We start from the raw sequence: 17444 nt of genomic DNA, 5'->3' as shown, positions 1-17444 counted from the left end.
CCAGTGCAGATCTTGAGATTACAATTGCATGGTTGCTTGGTTTTACTACAACTGTGGATGACGAAAGGAGTCTGAAAACACATTCTCTTCATACACACAAACTAATTCCTATATGAACAGATGACTTAAGCAAACAATGTGGGAAGGACATGGAATTTAATTACGAAGCATCGGGCAGTGACGAGGAGTCATGCCACAGGACCTCCTCCTCTGTGCAGCCTTTGTTTGGTCTTGGGAGCTGTTTACAGCAGCACTACTTTGGTTCAGGACGCAGGGTGCATACCGTTCCAGCCCAGCCTGCAGCGCCTGCCGTTGCTAGGGTGAGACAGCTCACAGAGATGTGACTGGATTGCAGAGGCTAGCAAGAGAACACCATCACCGGTGCACCTATTGTCATCTGCCAAGAATTTGCCATTATCCCTTCATCACTATTAATATCGGTTGGACTGTAGCGTTAGGTTGAAAGCTTTACCTCATCCTTTTGTTGAAGCTTGGGGCTTGGATAACTTGGAGTTCATCACAGGGTCTACACTTGCCGCGACTGGATTAAAAAGGGTGGGTTGTTTTGGAAAAACTTATCTTGGGTGGCAGCTCTAGCTAATTTAGCCTCCCACAACATCCCATTGAAAAGCCTTTTTCTATAGTTCTGACATTTAATAAGAGTGAAGAAGTCCATCTGAGAGGCTGAACCTAAACATGTCTCGCCCTCTGTTCAGACGGAATGGAGGCTGGGACCCTCTCCAGGAGTGGCCCAGATCCACCCTTTTGGAACAGTGTGCTAAGGAACCCTCTCTGCTTGAAGGGATTGACAGCAGCTGGCTGGACACAGCCCGGAAAAAGCTGGCAGCATCTCCCTGGCCAGGTTTCTTCTCCTTTCCCTTAGTGACACCTGTGTGCCCGGAGGTGTTGCCTCCACCTCAGCAAAGCCAGGTTTCTCCTGCTGCCTGGAGGATCTCACTGGATGCTGGTCATTTTTGCTCAGAGGAGATCAGTGTTAAAGCCACTAAAGGATATCTGGAGATAGCAGGTAAGTAACAATGTTTGTCTTTATCATTAAAAAGAATTGAAATTTCTTCTCCTCTTTTTTCACAGTTATCCCTAATGCAAACTAAGTTAAAACTCTAAGAAACATGCCATTTGTTAGAAATAATATAATGCAAATTTTAAATTAAGATTAACTTTAAAATGGGCAGGGTAGGTATATTCTTTTGATTTTCTTTTGAAGGGAAACATGAGGAAAGGCAGGATGACCGTGGGATCATTTCCAGAAGCTTTTCAAGGAAGTATAAGTAAGACATTTTACTCGTACGTTTCAGTATTCACTTGCTTCTCAAATAGCTTGCACTGTTGATATGTACTTTATGCTGCCTGATTTCCACAATCTGATATGAAGTGGAGGGAAGAAAACATGATTTAACATTTGATGGAGCTCAGATTATTGTTCTTGGTTATAGATTCTATATTTTGGCTTCAATTCCTCAGGCTGCCAGCAGAGGTCGATCTTCAGCAGTTGAGCTGTTCGCTCTCTGCAGAAGGAATCCTTTCAGTCGAGGCACCGCTGGGCACATCTTCCGCTAGCTTCCCTGCAGAAATCCTTATCCCCATTCAGATGAAACAAACACAGTAGGTTTGTTCAAGTATGGAAAAGTGACCAACTTTACTGACTGCAAGTGGCCATTATTTAAATCCTGTTTTAATCGATCATTTTGAGTTGGATTGAATCACCACTGAAAGAACAGACTTGCATTTATCTAATTTGAGATTCCAGCTTCATCTGAGAACATTAACTCTTTGTAATAAATTTGTAATTTGTAATAAATCCTTCCACATTCAGGTCTAATATTGTACAAAGATGTCTAATAGAATTATTTATAACCACCTGAACTAATCAATTTGCTATTACTTTTTACTCTTTTTACTCTTAATTTTACAGGTTAACTTATTGCAATAATGAATCATTTTCATAGTCCCTTTTAAAAAAAAAAAAAATTAAAAGATTGTTTGGTTACAATATATGGTATGAACTGGTGGTCTGTTTTCGCATGACTGGTAATGTATCTATTACAACCGGCAGGCACACAGCAGACTTCATGAGATATACCATCTCATTTACTGAGCTACAGATCTGTAAATCAGACTTTCGTCTGCTGTACTTTACGTTGCAGCCCTGGTCTGACCAGATTCCTCACATTCCTACTCTCCTGGCCCGAGAAGAGAGTAGCTTGGCACTGGCCAGTAGAGGGCAGGCTTTCACTAAGATTGGGTTTACAGCCCTAAAGCTACGGTACAACCCACCAAGCGTCTATGGCTTAATATAAATGAGAACAAGACTCCAAGAACAATTTGGTACTTAAGCCATAAAGCACATATGATGACTTGTTAATAAGAGCTCGGTCTGAAGTTTTAAATTAGCTGTCTAATTTAGACAGCTACAGCTAGTTTAAATATTATGTCACGTTAGATTTAAAGAGTCCTGCCTGAATAACATATTGTGAAATAAAATGCCATAATCTTTGACTTGGCACTAAAGTGAGACAGGCAAGCTATTTATCTCCATGGAGACAACTAAGTACTAGTGTCGGTATGGACAAGAGCATCTGTTAAATGCTATAAATCTAAGAAACAACCTTGACAGTTATGTACAGTGGCAAAATGCAAAATTCTGGGGCCTCACCACAAGAAGCAGGATGACGGCCCCATTTCAAAAATGTTTATTATTAATTTTAAAAATGTATTCCCTCCTGGGGGTGCGCCCCATCTCAGTGCGTGCCCCTCCCTTAAGCCAGTGGTTATGTAGCATTTCAGGGCAAGGGCAAGACATTTTAGTATAGGAACCATAAGTAATGTATAGCTGTATTGCCTAATATTTGATAAATTGGAATTTAGTTGTTAACTAATTCTTAATAGTTCAAATATGCTCTTGGGCATGTTTGAATTGGTCTTTTATTTAGCAGTTGAGTATAAATGAGGACACATGATCTTGTTAGACATGGAACAAACCACTGGATTTGAGCATTAGTGTCTAATTTCTCAGTGTATCTTATGTGCAGATCTTTAACTTGGCATCATCACGGTTACCCTTCATGGAAATGCGATGCTGTGGCTGTAACCTACAGGTTTAGAAAGTAGAACGCTTGTGCGGCATTTTGTGGTCCTGACGTGATTAATTATGAAACCAAAGTCCTTTTGAATACCATGTCAGGAAGATGAGGGTTTTAACTTACACCCATTTTATCAAGCAACTAAGTCTATTTTGGAAAATGTTTCATGTATTGATACATTCTTACTGTATGAAGCAGTTTGTGTTGCATGGTTAAGAAATAAGAACAGCATTTGGGAAATCAATATTTAATCAGAGGTTTTTCCATGTAGTAATGTGAGTCTGCTGTGACCCATGTTTTACCTGCTACTCCAAAAAGTAATCAGAGCGCATTAGTGCATCTTTATTTTCAGTCTTGTTGAATGTGTCTTGTCATATGCATATTGCACATTTACTGTACTCTTCATTCAGGTTTGAATGTGCCTTTAGGTTCAGTGCAACTTTCCTCACATTCATTAATGCATGTCTAACCTGAATTTTGCATGTGCTGAAATGGAGCACTGTTCATATATGTCATGTTATTCTATACTTGCAGCTTGTACAGTCTTGGGTATCTAAATATATTCATATCCATATGAGCTGGTTAGGGGCAGCTGGATTATGTCCAGTGCTGTTTGCATACTCCAGGCTCACATCCCCCCTTTCCTGCCTTACACACCCTCTTTGGCACATGGGAAGTATAGACAAGAGAAGACAAGACAAGACAACACAAGACAACACAAGACAAGACATTATTGATTCCAAAGGAAATTGCAACGTTACAGTACTGTACAAATTGCACAAGAAATGACATGCATTAAATCAGAATAAATAGGGCAGGGTTATAGAAATAAGTTGCAGAAGTACAAAAGTACAGGGTTGTAGAAGTGAATGACAGAAGTACAATATGTTTAAATAAGTAATATTTCCACATCAGTAAACATGGAATGGTACAATTATAACTAAGTGTATTTAAATATACCTTGCATTGCTGTAAAATAACTGCTTATTTATATAACTTTATCAAGTCATTGTCATATTAATCTGACACTTGGTTTATGAGTACTATGACAAACTGCAAGCATGCTCTGTTCATTATGAATTAAAATACCAAATACTTTTAATTGTTTTCAGAGGAATTTGCTTTTTCACTTATACTGCCTTCAGTGTTTTAGGAAAATGTTTTAGGTTGCTAATTATTGCAGATTTAATAACCTTACTAAGAATATTAAAAGGTTTTACAATTTAAAAACTGAGGCTGGATCTGTTACAGTAAATCAGCATGGCAAATTATTTGCTGATTAAGTGAACACAACATGGACATGTGTACAACCGGCAAAAATACACCCAAGAGCCTCTTGAGTTACATTAGGGGAGAGGCAAGGGGTGTGAAATAGTGCAAATGCCTTCAGTTGCGGGGGACCGCAACTCCACGGGGGTTATGAACAAGTGACGTGAGAGTGGACATTTACAGTGGCCATAATGTCTGATTTAGATTTACAACACATTTAATGTCATGTTGTAGACTGTCAATGTCTGCATTTCAATATTATGACCTGTCCAGTGTCTGTGCAAATAAGGAAGAAACCATATGTCTATGCACAATATTTCATACTTGAATGACTTGAATTCCAGTGAACAAACATTAATCTCACATAATACAGACAAGCATAAAGCTCCAAAAAAAATGAATATGTCTGTGTGTGCTAATGAATATGTATGTACAGTGCTGCCAGAGGCAGTATATTTCTGGCTCAAGTTTTGAAGTATCATTAATCATTTAGAATTTACAAAATGTAATCAAAATTTCAATGTATTTAAAAATGACATATATGTATTAAAAGCACATGTAATGTAATGGTGAACAGCTCCCCAAGATTCTACAAGCCATCTGGCCACAGGTCCAGTTTCATTTCTGTTCTGATTCTAATTGAAATGTTGATGCCTTTGACTTTGCATGGCAAAAATACCTGCCTTCTCCTCTCATTGGTTTTGTACCAATATGCAGTACCACTGTTACACACCTTTAGGCATGTGGGCGTGGCTACACTGTGCTCAGCTGTGATGTTCTGTGTCACTTTTGAAGGTCTTTTGAAGGTCCAACCAAATTCAAGTTTAAGTTAAAGTGTCAGTACCTTAGTTTTTATAACCATAGCCTGTTTCAGCCACATAAAATACCATGCTAAACCAATGTAGGTGTCTTTACAGACACTACATTTATTAAAACTATCTCCCATGAAGAGTATGTGAGAATATATATACATACACACACACACACACACACACACACACACACACAATATACACTAATATTAGTATTGAGGTGCTATTCAAGAAATTGTATGATGAATAATGATTTATACTTAAAATAAATCCAGATCTTTATTAGCTGAATGATCTGCTGGCTTTGAGCTAGCATGGGAAAGTTTGCACATTGTCTTCATGGGATGCACACTTAATGTTAACATAAAATATAATAATGAGAGGTGCTTTTGTGACCACAAAATGGCAGACATTTGGAGTACTATGACATGTGTCCCTAGGTGTAATAATCAATATTACAGATATCAATATTACAGAACTTCACACACAGAGCTAACAACATCCCATCTGCTCTGCAATTATTAATTCATTGCCAGTTGTGATAATTAAAGACTCAAGTGTGTACCCTTTCTGTGTTTAGTAGAAGAAATTAGCATTCAGGACAGGTGACTTTAGAGCGTAATAATATATAGGCTGATATACAAGCAGATAGTGTGGTCTATTTTTATGTCAGGTTATTATTATATGTTAGGAATATGAATAGGGATTTGAAATGAACAGTATTAAGGATAGAACAAAAATTATTATGTGCTCAATATTATATACTCAGCAAATTATACACATAAAATAAATATCCTATCATACAAATGTAAATCCAAAAACAAATACAGAAAAGTCTTAAGTAGCTACAATATGATGTCCAGTAACACGTGTTCTGTCTGATCAATTGCTCTGCAAAGCCATATTAGATGTTGCTTTGCCATATATAATTTTTGCTTGGCTGGCAGAAGCCACCCAATATAAGGAGCTGCGGAACTGAGCAGGAGACTGCAGAGAAGACCACCAAGCTCCTGTCTGTGGTGAGACTAATTTTTTTTTATCATTCAATACACAGGATTTAAAGAAGAATTAAAGCTACCTTAGCCTTTTAAAAGATGGAATAATGCCACATATCAATAAAGTTTTCTAGGTCACTACAGATCTTTGCATTACTGTGGAAACCTAAGGGATTTTCACAGAATGGAATGTATTGTGGCATGTATATAATGCAACAGGTACAAACCTTTTCTGTTTGGAACCCTGTAAAGAATGATGGAATTACTAGTATCCATAGGCCATGTTTTTTTGCAATTTGAACGTGACCACAGTATCTGAAAATGTTTGAATTCTTGATGTTTTATCCAAAGCTGCATTTAACTATTTTAAGGGAGAGAATATAACTTTAATGATTCATTTTTACAGGGTTGTAGAAAATTCATCAGTTGTGGGAGCTTCAACAGGTAAGACTTAAAAGCTACTCACTAATACTTTGTTAGTACAGTTTTGTACAAGGTTTTCCACTCCAGTCCTGGAGTCCCACAGCTCATCACTGGTTCAAGTTCATCCTGTTCCAGCACACCTGATTTAACTTATCAGCTCTGTGTTAAGCTTTTCATGAACTTTAACAGGGGTGTAAGGCAAGGTGGGGCCCCCTTACTGGAGCTCAAGGCTCCTGTTAAAGTATAGAAAAAACAGAAATCAAGTTTTCCAGAGTTATTTTGTACATAATATTTTTAGTATGAGAACATCATAGAACTCTACTAAATGTTATTAAAATGTTATTAGAGGTTATTAAAATCTTCTAAATGTTATTCAAATGTTATTATGCTATTACAATAAAGCAATTTTTTTTTTTTACATGTTCTAATCATTTTTTGTTATTCTGACATCTCGTTTTGATGACAGTGAACCGCAACCATGAGTGCGGACGCAGAGATGGCTGCTTATGGCAAAGCTGCCATTTACCTCCGGAAGCCTGAGAAGGAGAGGATCGAAGCTCAGAACAAGCCTTTTGATGCAAAGACAGCTTGTTATGTAACTGATGACAAAGAGCTGTACCTCAAGGGTACTATCAAGAGCAGAGATGGTGCCAAAGTCAGTGTCGAATTGCTTGACTCCAAGGAGGTGAGAACTGCTGAATAGCATTGATCTCCATCATAACTCTGGTTATGTGTTATAAATATGCTTAAATATACACTGTCTCATTCTCTGACAGATTAGAACAGTTAAGGAGGATGATGTCAGCCCCATGAATCCTCCCAAGTTCGATAAGATTGAGGACATGGCCATGATGACCCACCTCAATGAAGCCTCTGTGCTGTATAACCTCAAAGAGCGTTATGCAGCCTGGATGATCTACGTAAGTAAACAAACAGTACAGCTACATGCATCATTGTCTGAGGAGATCAGCACCATATATGAGAATGGTTAAAATAGGCATTGAAATAATTTGATCATGGTTGTCCTGACATTCTTCTGACTGTGAGTTTGCAATGTAATCTTATGTACTGCAGACCTACTCTGGGCTGTTCTGTGCTACTGTAAACCCCTACAAGTGGCTCCCAGTGTACAATGCGGAAGTAGTGGCTGCCTACAGAGGCAAAAAGCGTATGGAAGCTCCACCCCACATCTTCTCTGTGTCTGATAATGCCTATCAGTTCATGCTTACTGGTAAGACATAACACTTAAGAAGAACTTTATTCATTTATTTATTTATTTTTAATTACACAAACACTCATAATTACATTTTTGCATTTACCTCACAGATAGGGAGAACCAGTCTGTCCTGATTACGTGAGTATCAGTTAAGAGAAACAATCATTTAGCACAATTATGTGCTACAGATATTTTTTGTATAACTAACTGGTTCATCATCTCATCCGACCTAGTGGAGAATCTGGTGCTGGAAAGACTGTGAACACCAAGCGTGTCATCCAATACTTTGCAACCGTTGCTATGCAGAGCGACAAGAAGAAAGATCAAGCTCCTGGCAAAATGCAGGCATGAGTTGATCTTTTTAAAATGTCTTTGGGGAAAGGATTTGGTCTCGTAGCTTTAGTCAGGTTTAGGACATTTTTTTATCTTATGTGTTTCTCTCCTAAGGATACATTATAAAAAAATATTCAAACAAAATTGTTTAATAAGTTTTACAATTCTTTTGAAAAACACCTTAAAATCACCGATTCAAACCGAAGCTTTGTGTGTTCTGCAGGGATCTCTTGAGGACCAGATCATTGCTGCAAATCCACTGCTTGAGGCTTATGGTAATGCCAAGACTGTGAGAAATGACAACTCCTCTCGCTTTGTGAGTTTTTGATTCTGTTCAGCCCAGTACAGTATATCTAAATCATATCTCAAATTTTCAGATAAAAGATTACGGGATTTTCTATACACATCTTCGTCAGTGACAATGAAAATATTTATTTTATCTGAATCAGGGTAAATTCATCAGAATTCACTTTGGCACAAGTGGGAAACTGGCTAGTGCTGACATTGAAACCTGTGAGTAGATTTATTAATGCAATGGCATTTGTCATTTTGTCAGTCTAGTTTCTGATCATTAAAACATAACATGGGTGCATTTTATGACCAGATCTGCTGGAGAAATCCAGAGTAACATTCCAGCTTCCTGATGAGAGAGGCTACCACATCTTCTACCAGATGATGACCAATGAAAAACCTGAGCTGATTGGTTAGGACATATTCAATGTTAACTCTTCCCTTTGATAAACTCATATACCTCTTTGGAATGCAGTTTTATCCACTGTCTTTGCCTTACAGAAATGACTCTTATCAGCACCAACCCCTATGACTTCCCCATGTGCAGCCAAGGTCAGATCACAGTGCCAAGTATTAATGACAAAGAGGAACTGATTGCCACAGATGTAAGAGATTCTTGAAAATATATATATATATATATAATGTTGAAATAATCATACTCTTTAAGGGCTAGAGAGTTTCAATTAATGTAATCAATTTGTAGACCGCTATTGACATCCTGGGCTTCAGTCCTGAGGAGAAGATGGGTATCTACAAGCTGACTGGAGCTGTTCTCCATCATGGAAACATGAAGTTCAAGCAAAAGCAGCGTGAGGAGCAGGCAGAGCCTGATGGCACTGAGGGTAAGACTTATTATTACCCTGTAATTCCATTTATTATTGTCTCAAACATAAATTGGCTCTGGTTATGAGATTAAGATGAAATCAGGCATTGAATAGGTGGGTTTTTGATTTTTCTAACAGAGGCTGACAAAATCGCCTACCTTCTGGGCTTGAACTCTGCGGATATGCTGAAGGCCTTATGCTATCCCAGAGTGAAGGTTGGAAATGAATATGTGACCAAGGGCCAGACTGTACCACAGGTACATAGCCAAATGTATGATGGGAGCTGTTAATAATGAAAAAGGGACAATATAAGAAAGCAGACTTAAACAAATGAAAAATTGTGCTTTTAGGTATACAACTCAGTGAGCGCATTGGCCAAATCCATCTATGAAAGGATGTTCTTGTGGATGGTCATTCGTATCAACCAGATGCTGGACACAAAACAAGCCAGGCAGTTCTTCATTGGTGTGCTGGACATTGCTGGATTTGAAATTTTTGATGTACGTGATGGTCTTTCTGTTGGGAACATGACCAAAGTCAATAGAAACAGATGGAATATTGACTTCTTGTTATTTTATCTCTCTATAGTTCAACAGCATGGAGCAGCTGTGCATCAACTTCACAAATGAGAAACTGCAACAATTTTTCAACCATCACATGTTTGTCCTGGAGCAAGAGGAGTACAAGAAGGAAGGCATTGTTTGGGAGTTCATTGACTTCGGCATGGACTTGGCTGCTTGCATTGAACTTATTGAGAAGGTGTGGTTTTGATAAGATTAATTATTTTTGCACTGCACTTTTTATATTCTTCAGTTCCTCCTCATCACTACTTCTCTTGTGTTAACAGCCCATGGGTATCTTCTCCATTCTTGAAGAAGAGTGCATGTTCCCCAAGGCTACAGACACCAGTTTCAAGAATAAGCTGTATGATCAACATCTTGGCAAGTGCAACGCTTTCCAGAAACCCAGACCTGTCAAAGGCAAAGCAGAGGCCCACTTCTCTCTGGTACATTATGCTGGCACTGTGGACTACAACATCGCTGGATGGCTGGACAAGAACAAGGACCCACTGAATGAGTCTGTTGTGCAGCTGTACCAGAAGTCCTCAGTCAAACTGCTGTGTAACCTCTACCCACCTGTTGCTGAGGGTAATTTGATAACATTGCTCAAATAGTTTACTCCAATTGCTTGTTTGCATAGTGTTTTTAAATGTGTTTTTTTTTAATCACTTCACATATAAAGAGACTGGTGGTGGAAAGAAGGCAGGCAAGAAGAAGGGTGGTTCCATGCAGACTGTATCCTCACAGTTCAGGGTAAGATATCTCTTCAGAGCCATAAAGATTAAAGTCCTTGCATTTTAATTGTGAATTCCAGTAATGTGTTCACTCCACAGGAGAATCTGGGCAAGCTGATGACTAACCTGAGGAGTACACACCCTCACTTTGTGCGTTGCCTGATTCCCAATGAGTCTAAGACTCCAGGTAATGCTTGAAACTTGTAGATGTAAAACCATACTGAAATCCATAACTGTATTAATGTTTACTATTATTTTGTTTGTCAGGTCTCATGGAGAACTTCCTGGTTATCCATCAGCTGAGGTGTAATGGTGTCCTGGAGGGTATCAGAATCTGCAGAAAAGGATTCCCCAGCAGAATCCTCTATGGTGACTTCAAGCAAAGGTAATGAGAAACTTATTAGGTTATTAGGTTGTGAAGTTCCTTGTGATGAAACATTTTTATGTTTTCGCAGATACAAGGTATTGAATGCCAGCGTTATTCCTGAGGGCCAGTTTATAGACAATAAGAAAGCCTGTGAGAAGCTTCTGGGTTCCATTGATATCGATCATGACCAGTACAGATTTGGACACACCAAGGTAAACATTAACCATTAAAATTGAAAAGAATACAAAAGGTTGAAGGTTTCAGTGTACAAATACCCAATGGAGAGTTAAGTTTTTTAAATGTTTCCTTCTCTTTAATTCAGGTGTTCTTCAAAGCTGGTCTTCTGGGTACCCTTGAAGAGATGAGAGATGAGAAACTGGCTACTTTGGTCACAATGACACAGGCTCTTTGCCGTGGTTTTCTCATGAGAAGGGAGTTTGTGAAGATGATGGAGAGAAGGTAATTTTTATTATCCATGACTTCCAACAATAGCAATGCCTACTATTACACTAACAAGACATTAACCAACATTACCTAAACAACAAAATTAAGAATGTATTCATGTTGTTCATGGTTATACACCTAAATATTAATTAATGAAACACCCCCCCCCCCCCCCCCCCAGGGAGGCCATTGAAACCATCCAATATAACATCCGCTCATTCATGAATGTGAAACACTGGCCGTGGATGAAAGTGTACTACAAGATCAAACCCCTTTTGAAGAGTGCTGAGGCAGAGAAGGAGCTGGCCACCATGAAGGAGGACTTCACTAAATGCAAGGAGGCTTTGGCCAAGGCTGAAGCCAAAAAGAAGGAAATTGAGGAGAAGATGGTGGCACTGCTGCAAGAAAAGAATGACCTGCAGCTTCAAGTGGCATCTGTACGTATAAGGACTATAAAATGTTAGTATAAAAATATTATGATCTCAGTATTTGTTACAGGGCGTATGTTGTGAAATTTTTTCATTAAACAGGAAGCTGAGAATCTCTCAGATGCCGAGGAGAGATGTGAGGGTCTGATTAAGAGCAAGATCCAGCTTGAGGCCAAACTTAAAGAGACAAATGAGAGGCTGGAGGATGAGGAGGAGATCAATGCTGAACTGACTGCCAAGAAGAGGAAACTGGAGGATGAGTGCTCTGAGCTGAAGAAAGACATTGATGACTTGGAGCTCACCTTGGCTAAAGTGGAGAAGGAGAAACATGCTGTTGAGAACAAGGTCTGTGCTGTATTCTGTAGATAGCACAGATATCAAATGTTTCTAGACCTGGTTTGACATTAAATGGTTTTTCAGCACTGTTTTAAACATATTGTGAAAAATCTAGGTCAAGAATCTCACTGAGGAGATGGCAGCTCAGGATGAGAGCATTGGCAAACTGACAAAGGAGAAAAAAGCCCTTCAAGAGGCACATCAACAGACCCTGGATGACCTCCAGGCAGAGGAAGACAAAGTCAACACTCTGACCAAAGCCAAGACCAAGCTTGAGCAGCAAGTAGATGATGTGAGTTACTGATGCTGTCATATAATTCGATTGTTCACAAATTAATTCTAGTTGCCCCTAAACAAATAATGATCTTGTACAGCTGGAAGGTTCTCTGGAGCAAGAGAAGAAACTCCGCATGGATTTAGAGAGAGCCAAGAGAAAACTTGAGGGTGATCTGAAACTGGCTCAGGAGTCCATTATGGATCTGGAGAATGACAAGCAGCAGTCTGATGAGAAGCTAAAGAAGTAATTTAAAATCTTTGAAAATGAAAAATTTGTCAGTGATCTAATAGTAAATTTAACATTGAAAGAAAATATTTTTTACACTTGGTGTACAAAAATAAAGTATTGGTGCAACAAAGTATTTAATTCCCTCAGGAAAGACTTTGAAACGAGCCAGCTTCTCAGCAAGATTGAGGATGAGCAATCTCTTGGTGCTCAGCTTCAGAAGAAGATCAAGGAGCTTCAGGTGTTTATGAATTTCTCTTGTTACATTCAACTCTAGATACATGCTGCAAAGGGCTAACTCCTTTACTTAATTACCATTATTGTGTAATTATTAACTCTGTTTATTATTTACATAATTGCATTTTTTTATTATAAAATTTTCTTTCATATATAGGCCCGTATTGAGGAGCTGGAGGAAGAAATTGAGGCTGAGCGTGCAGCTCGTGCCAAGGTAGAGAAGCAGAGAGCTGATCTCTCCAGGGAACTGGAGGAGATCAGTGAGAGGCTAGAGGAAGCTGGCGGTGCCACTGCTGCTCAGATTGAGATGAACAAGAAGCGTGAGGCTGAGTTCCAGAAGCTGCGTCGTGATCTGGAAGAGTCCACTCTGCAGCATGAAGCCACAGCTGCTGCCCTCCGCAAGAAGCAGGCTGACAGTGTTGCTGAGCTTGGAGAGCAGATCGACAACCTCCAGCGTGTCAAGCAGAAGCTGGAGAAGGAGAAGAGTGAATACAAAATGGAGATTGATGATCTTTCCAGCAACATGGAAGCCATTGCTAAAGCTAAGGTTAGGGTTTGTAGTTGGTATGGAAAAGTTCTGATCTTACAGTTGGGAATGTCTGCAAAAATAAATTCTTCCCTGTCTGCAGGCCAATCTTGAGAAAATGTGCCGTACCCTTGAGGACCAACTGAGTGAAGTCAAGACCAAGAATGATGAGAATGTCCGTCAGATTAACGATTTGAGCACACAAAAAGCGAGATTGCAAACCGAAAATGGTAATACGATATATAAATTTGTTAATCCTCCTCTTTATTTTTAATTTTTTTTCTATATTATATTATTATAATACAATATAAAACAAACAATATGGGTGATCAGTAATCACCACCAAGCAAACCTTGAATGTTGCATATTATGTTTCTTGTAAAAAATTTCATAACACGCCTACCAAAACAAGACTTGCCCAGGTTATGATGTGATCTACAATGTTTTCATTAAAACAGGTGAGTTTTCACGCCAGCTGGAAGAGAAGGAGAGTTTGGTTTCCCAGCTGACCAGAGGTAAACAAGCTTTCACTCAGCAAATTGAGGAGCTCAAGAGACATATAGAGGAGGAAATCAAGGTAAAAATGTCATGCTTCTTGACATGATACGCATAAGTGTTAATCCTTAAGACATGCACCAATGAAACAGATATTATTTTTTGTCCTTCACAGGCCAAGAATGCCCTGGCTCATGCAGTCCAATCAGCCCGTCATGACTGTGACCTGCTCCGAGAGCAGTTTGAGGAAGAGCAGGAGGCCAAGGCTGAGCTCCAGCGTGGAATGTCCAAGGCCAATAGTGAGGTGGCTCAGTGGAGAACTAAATACGAGACTGATGCCATCCAGCGTACTGAGGAGCTTGAGGAATCCAAGTAGGTTTTTAATGCAGATAATTTGCAAAAGTAACATGTTAAATTGCAATCACACCTAACATGAAACATGCATTACAGGAAGAAGTTGGCACAGCGCCTACAAGACGCTGAGGAACAGATTGAGGCTGTGAACTCCAAGTGTGCTTCCTTGGAGAAGACCAAACAGAGGCTCCAGGGTGAGGTGGAGGACCTCATGATTGATGTAGAGAGAGCCAATGCCTTGGCAGCCAACCTTGACAAGAAGCAGAGAAACTTTGACAAGGTAAACCGCTTGAGTATTTTTACTCTGATTGAATCCTCATTCCAAATAATGATCTTTTATACTTATAAAGATGTGTTTTAACTGATTGCCATCTAACCTAGACACATTCCTTGTAAAGGTTTTGGCAGAGTGGAAGCAGAAATATGAGGAGGGTCAGGCAGAGCTGGAAGGAGCACAGAAGGAGGCTCGCAGTCTCAGCACTGAGCTATTCAAGATGAAGAACTCCTATGAGGAGGCTCTCGACCAGCTGGAGACTCTAAAGAGAGAAAACAAGAATCTGCAGCGTATGTCACAAAATGTTATTTGTGTCAGCCAATGACAAGGTCATAAAATGTTTTAAAAAATGTTATGAAATATTGTTTTTGTTTTTTATGAAAGATGGGAATCTCCATCTTAGTTTTGCCTATACTGTCAGGTAGTTCTTTACCAAAAAACATCTCTGTGATTAAGGTTCTCTTGTACATTTCTTTTCAACAGAGGAGATCTCAGATTTGACTGAACAGATTGGTGAGACTGGAAAGAGTATTCATGAGCTGGAGAAGGCCAAGAAGGCAGTAGAAACAGAGAAGGCTGAGATCCAGACTGCTCTGGAAGAGGCAGAGGTGTGTAGAAGATACGGACATTAGTGACAATATTTTTATTGTTTACAGCAAATTGTCTAAAGGTTTGATGACATTTCTTCTCTATAAGAAAGCAAGTGGTCTTTTGTAATTCACTCTGAATTTTGAAGGTTGAGTTAGTGTGTGTACCATTTTGATCATCTGGTATCTGTGTAATCTATGTAATTTAATGTCATTTACAGGGTACATTGGAGCATGAAGAGTCCAAGATTCTGCGTGTTCAGTTGGAGCTCAACCAAGTGAAGAGTGAGATAGACAGGAAGCTGGCAGAGAAAGATGAGGAGATTGAGCAGATCAAGAGGAACAGCCAGAGGGTGACTGAGTCCATGCAAAGCACTCTGGACTCTGAGGTCAGGAGCAGGAATGATGCTCTTCGCATCAAGAAGAAGATGGAGGGAGACCTGAATGAGATGGAGATTCAGCTGAGCCATGCCAACCGCCAAGCTGCTGAGGCCATGAAACAGCTCAGGAATGTCCAAGGACAGCTCAAGGTAGCTTCAGCTTGACAAGAAACATTTCTGTTTAAACAGTCTGTAAGACTCTAAGACTGCTAAACTTGTTGGTGAAAAGATGGTTTCATTTTATATGTAACTCTTTGTTTATTTTGTAGGATGCCCAAATGCACCTTGATGATGCTTTGAGAGGACAGGAGGACATGAAGGAGCAGGTGGCTATGGTGGAGCGCAGGAACATTCTGATGCTGGCTGAGATTGAGGAGCTCAGAGCTGGCCTTGAACAAACAGAGAGAGGCCGCAAAGTGGCCGAGCAGGAGCTGGTGGACGCCAGTGAACGTGTCGGACTGCTGCACTCTCAGGTATTAAAAACAGCAATTGGTAACTATACATCAATTAAACACACTCTTGATTATGAAAGCAGTGATGGTCATTATTTCTTGCAGAACACAAGTTTGCTGAACACCAAGAAGAAGCTTGAGACTGACCTTGCTCAGGTTCAGAGTGAGGTTGATGACACAGTGCAGGAAGCAAGAAATGCAGAGGAGAAGGCCAAGAAAGCCATCACTGATGTAAGAACTGAATTCGCTTCATTACACAGCTGAAGTCCAAGATGTGATTGTGGAAAGACTAAATAACATTACATTTCTGCATTAGGCTGCCATGATGGCAGAGGAGCTGAAGAAGGAGCAGGACACCAGTGCTCACCTGGAGAGGATGAAGAAGAATCTGGAGGCCACTGTCAAGGATCTGCAGCACCGCCTGGATGAGGCAGAAAATTTGGCAATGAAGGGAGGAAAGAAGCAACTTCAGAAACTGGAGTCCAGGGTAAGCGTCTTACTCTACTTAACGCTATTGCTTATTAGCAATTATATACTCATCATTGAGTGTAAGGAGCATAGATGCGGGAAGCTCTCTTAATATGTATGATGACAAATTGTTGTGGTCTGTTAAAGGTGCATGATCTGGAGGCAGAGGTTGAGGCTGAACAGAAACGCTCCGCTGATTCTGTTAAGGGTGTCCGCAAATATGAGAGGAGAGTGAAGGAGCTTAGCTATCAGGTAAATGGCCATCTTTAGAAATGTAATTTTGGCAGATGATGGGCTCGTGCTGATCTGTATTTATCATTTTAAGACTGAGGAGGATAAGAAGAACATCACCAGACTCCAGGATCTGGTGGATAAACTGCAGCTGAAGGTCAAGGCCTACAAGAGACAAGCAGAGGAAGCGGTATGTGGCACTGATCTTAAAAGGATATTAGGGATTTCTAAGTCCATTTCATGCTCTATGAGCCCTTTATTTATGCACTGTTGTTTTCCAGGAGGAGCAAGCCAATGTCCACCTGACCAAGCTCCGCAAGGTCCAGCATGAGCTGGAGGAGTCAGAGGAGCGTGCCGACATCGCTGAGTCCCAGGTCAACAAGCTCCGTGCCAAAAGTCGTGATACTGGAAAGGTAATTAATTTACATCAATGTGATTTTTTTTCTTTAACTGTAATCATTTTTTGCAAGCATCATGAATGTGATCATTTACATTTTATTTCATTTGTTACTTCTTTTTCAGAGCAAGGAATCAGCAGAGTAATGTTGAATCAGTGACAGTATTGTCATGTATAATTTGATACGGAAGCAAATCTAAAATAAAGCTCTATTGAATATCTCTAAACCTGCCCATTTTTCTTTTTCATCTGTGGGTGATGTATCAAATGGTTGACATTTAAAAGTGCTTCTTACAAAAAATGTCTCTCGTAGCCTAAATATCAAGTAGATTATTTTGTGGCATTGGTTCATGTGAAGTCTAAGCAACGGTGCTTGAGGAGAATAACTGATGTCTACATCACTTTCAA

The 17444-nt window shown here is 39.7% G+C and overlaps 2 protein-coding genes across 2 annotated transcripts; both read left to right on the top strand.

Annotated features, from left to right (window-relative positions):
• The first annotated feature begins 241 nt into the window (after positions 1-241).
• On the top strand, positions 242-2044 carry hspb15 (heat shock protein, alpha-crystallin-related, b15). Its single transcript, XM_027020057.3, has 3 exons — positions 242-1027; positions 1226-1289; positions 1483-2044. Exons 1-3 carry the CDS (start codon positions 697-699, stop codon positions 1625-1627), a joined length of 540 nt encoding a protein of 179 aa, XP_026875858.2. The 5' UTR covers positions 242-696; the 3' UTR covers positions 1628-2044.
• Positions 2045-7078: 5034 nt separating this feature from the next.
• LOC113583642 (myosin heavy chain, fast skeletal muscle-like) lies at positions 7079-17182 on the top strand. The gene is made up of 39 exons (XM_035526806.2): positions 7079-7285; positions 7377-7520; positions 7675-7831; positions 7927-7954; positions 8050-8161; positions 8373-8465; positions 8599-8662; positions 8754-8852; positions 8942-9045; positions 9144-9282; positions 9403-9521; positions 9615-9764; positions 9853-10023; positions 10112-10412; positions 10507-10577; positions 10658-10745; positions 10826-10943; positions 11014-11137; positions 11248-11384; positions 11551-11806; positions 11900-12142; positions 12249-12425; positions 12508-12653; positions 12786-12876; positions 13030-13419; positions 13502-13628; positions 13857-13975; positions 14069-14265; positions 14344-14527; positions 14646-14811; positions 15005-15129; positions 15330-15638; positions 15758-15961; positions 16046-16171; positions 16257-16427; positions 16556-16660; positions 16734-16829; positions 16921-17052; positions 17162-17182. The coding sequence occupies exons 1-39, from the start codon at positions 7079-7081 to the stop codon at positions 17180-17182; spliced, it is 5811 nt and encodes a 1936-aa protein (XP_035382699.1).
• The last annotated feature ends 262 nt before the right edge of the window (positions 17183-17444 follow it).

Source organism: Electrophorus electricus, chromosome 8, assembly GCF_041902795.1.
Source record: "Electrophorus electricus isolate QZ-2024a chromosome 8, ASM4190279v1, whole genome shotgun sequence".
NCBI lineage: Eukaryota > Metazoa > Chordata > Actinopteri > Gymnotiformes > Gymnotidae > Electrophorus > Electrophorus electricus.
The sequence above is the reverse complement of the archived record's forward strand: the minus strand, read 5'-3'. Positions and strand labels throughout refer to the sequence as shown.

Coding starts and splice junctions, on each gene's coding strand:
- LOC113583642 (XM_035526806.2), top strand. CDS start 7,079: ATGAGTGCGGACGCAGAGATGGCTGCTTATGGCAAAGCTGCCATTTAC. Junction 9,522..9,614: donor AGGGCCAGACTGTACCACAG/GTACATAGCCAA, acceptor TTGTGCTTTTAG/GTATACAACTCAGTGAGCGC. Junction 13,629..13,856: donor GAGATTGCAAACCGAAAATG/GTAATACGATAT, acceptor TCATTAAAACAG/GTGAGTTTTCACGCCAGCTG.
- hspb15 (XM_027020057.3), top strand. CDS start 697: ATGTCTCGCCCTCTGTTCAGACGGAATGGAGGCTGGGACCCTCTCCAG. Junction 1,028..1,225: donor AGGATATCTGGAGATAGCAG/GTAAGTAACAAT, acceptor TTTCTTTTGAAG/GGAAACATGAGGAAAGGCAG. Junction 1,290..1,482: donor AGCTTTTCAAGGAAGTATAA/GTAAGACATTTT, acceptor TCAATTCCTCAG/GCTGCCAGCAGAGGTCGATC.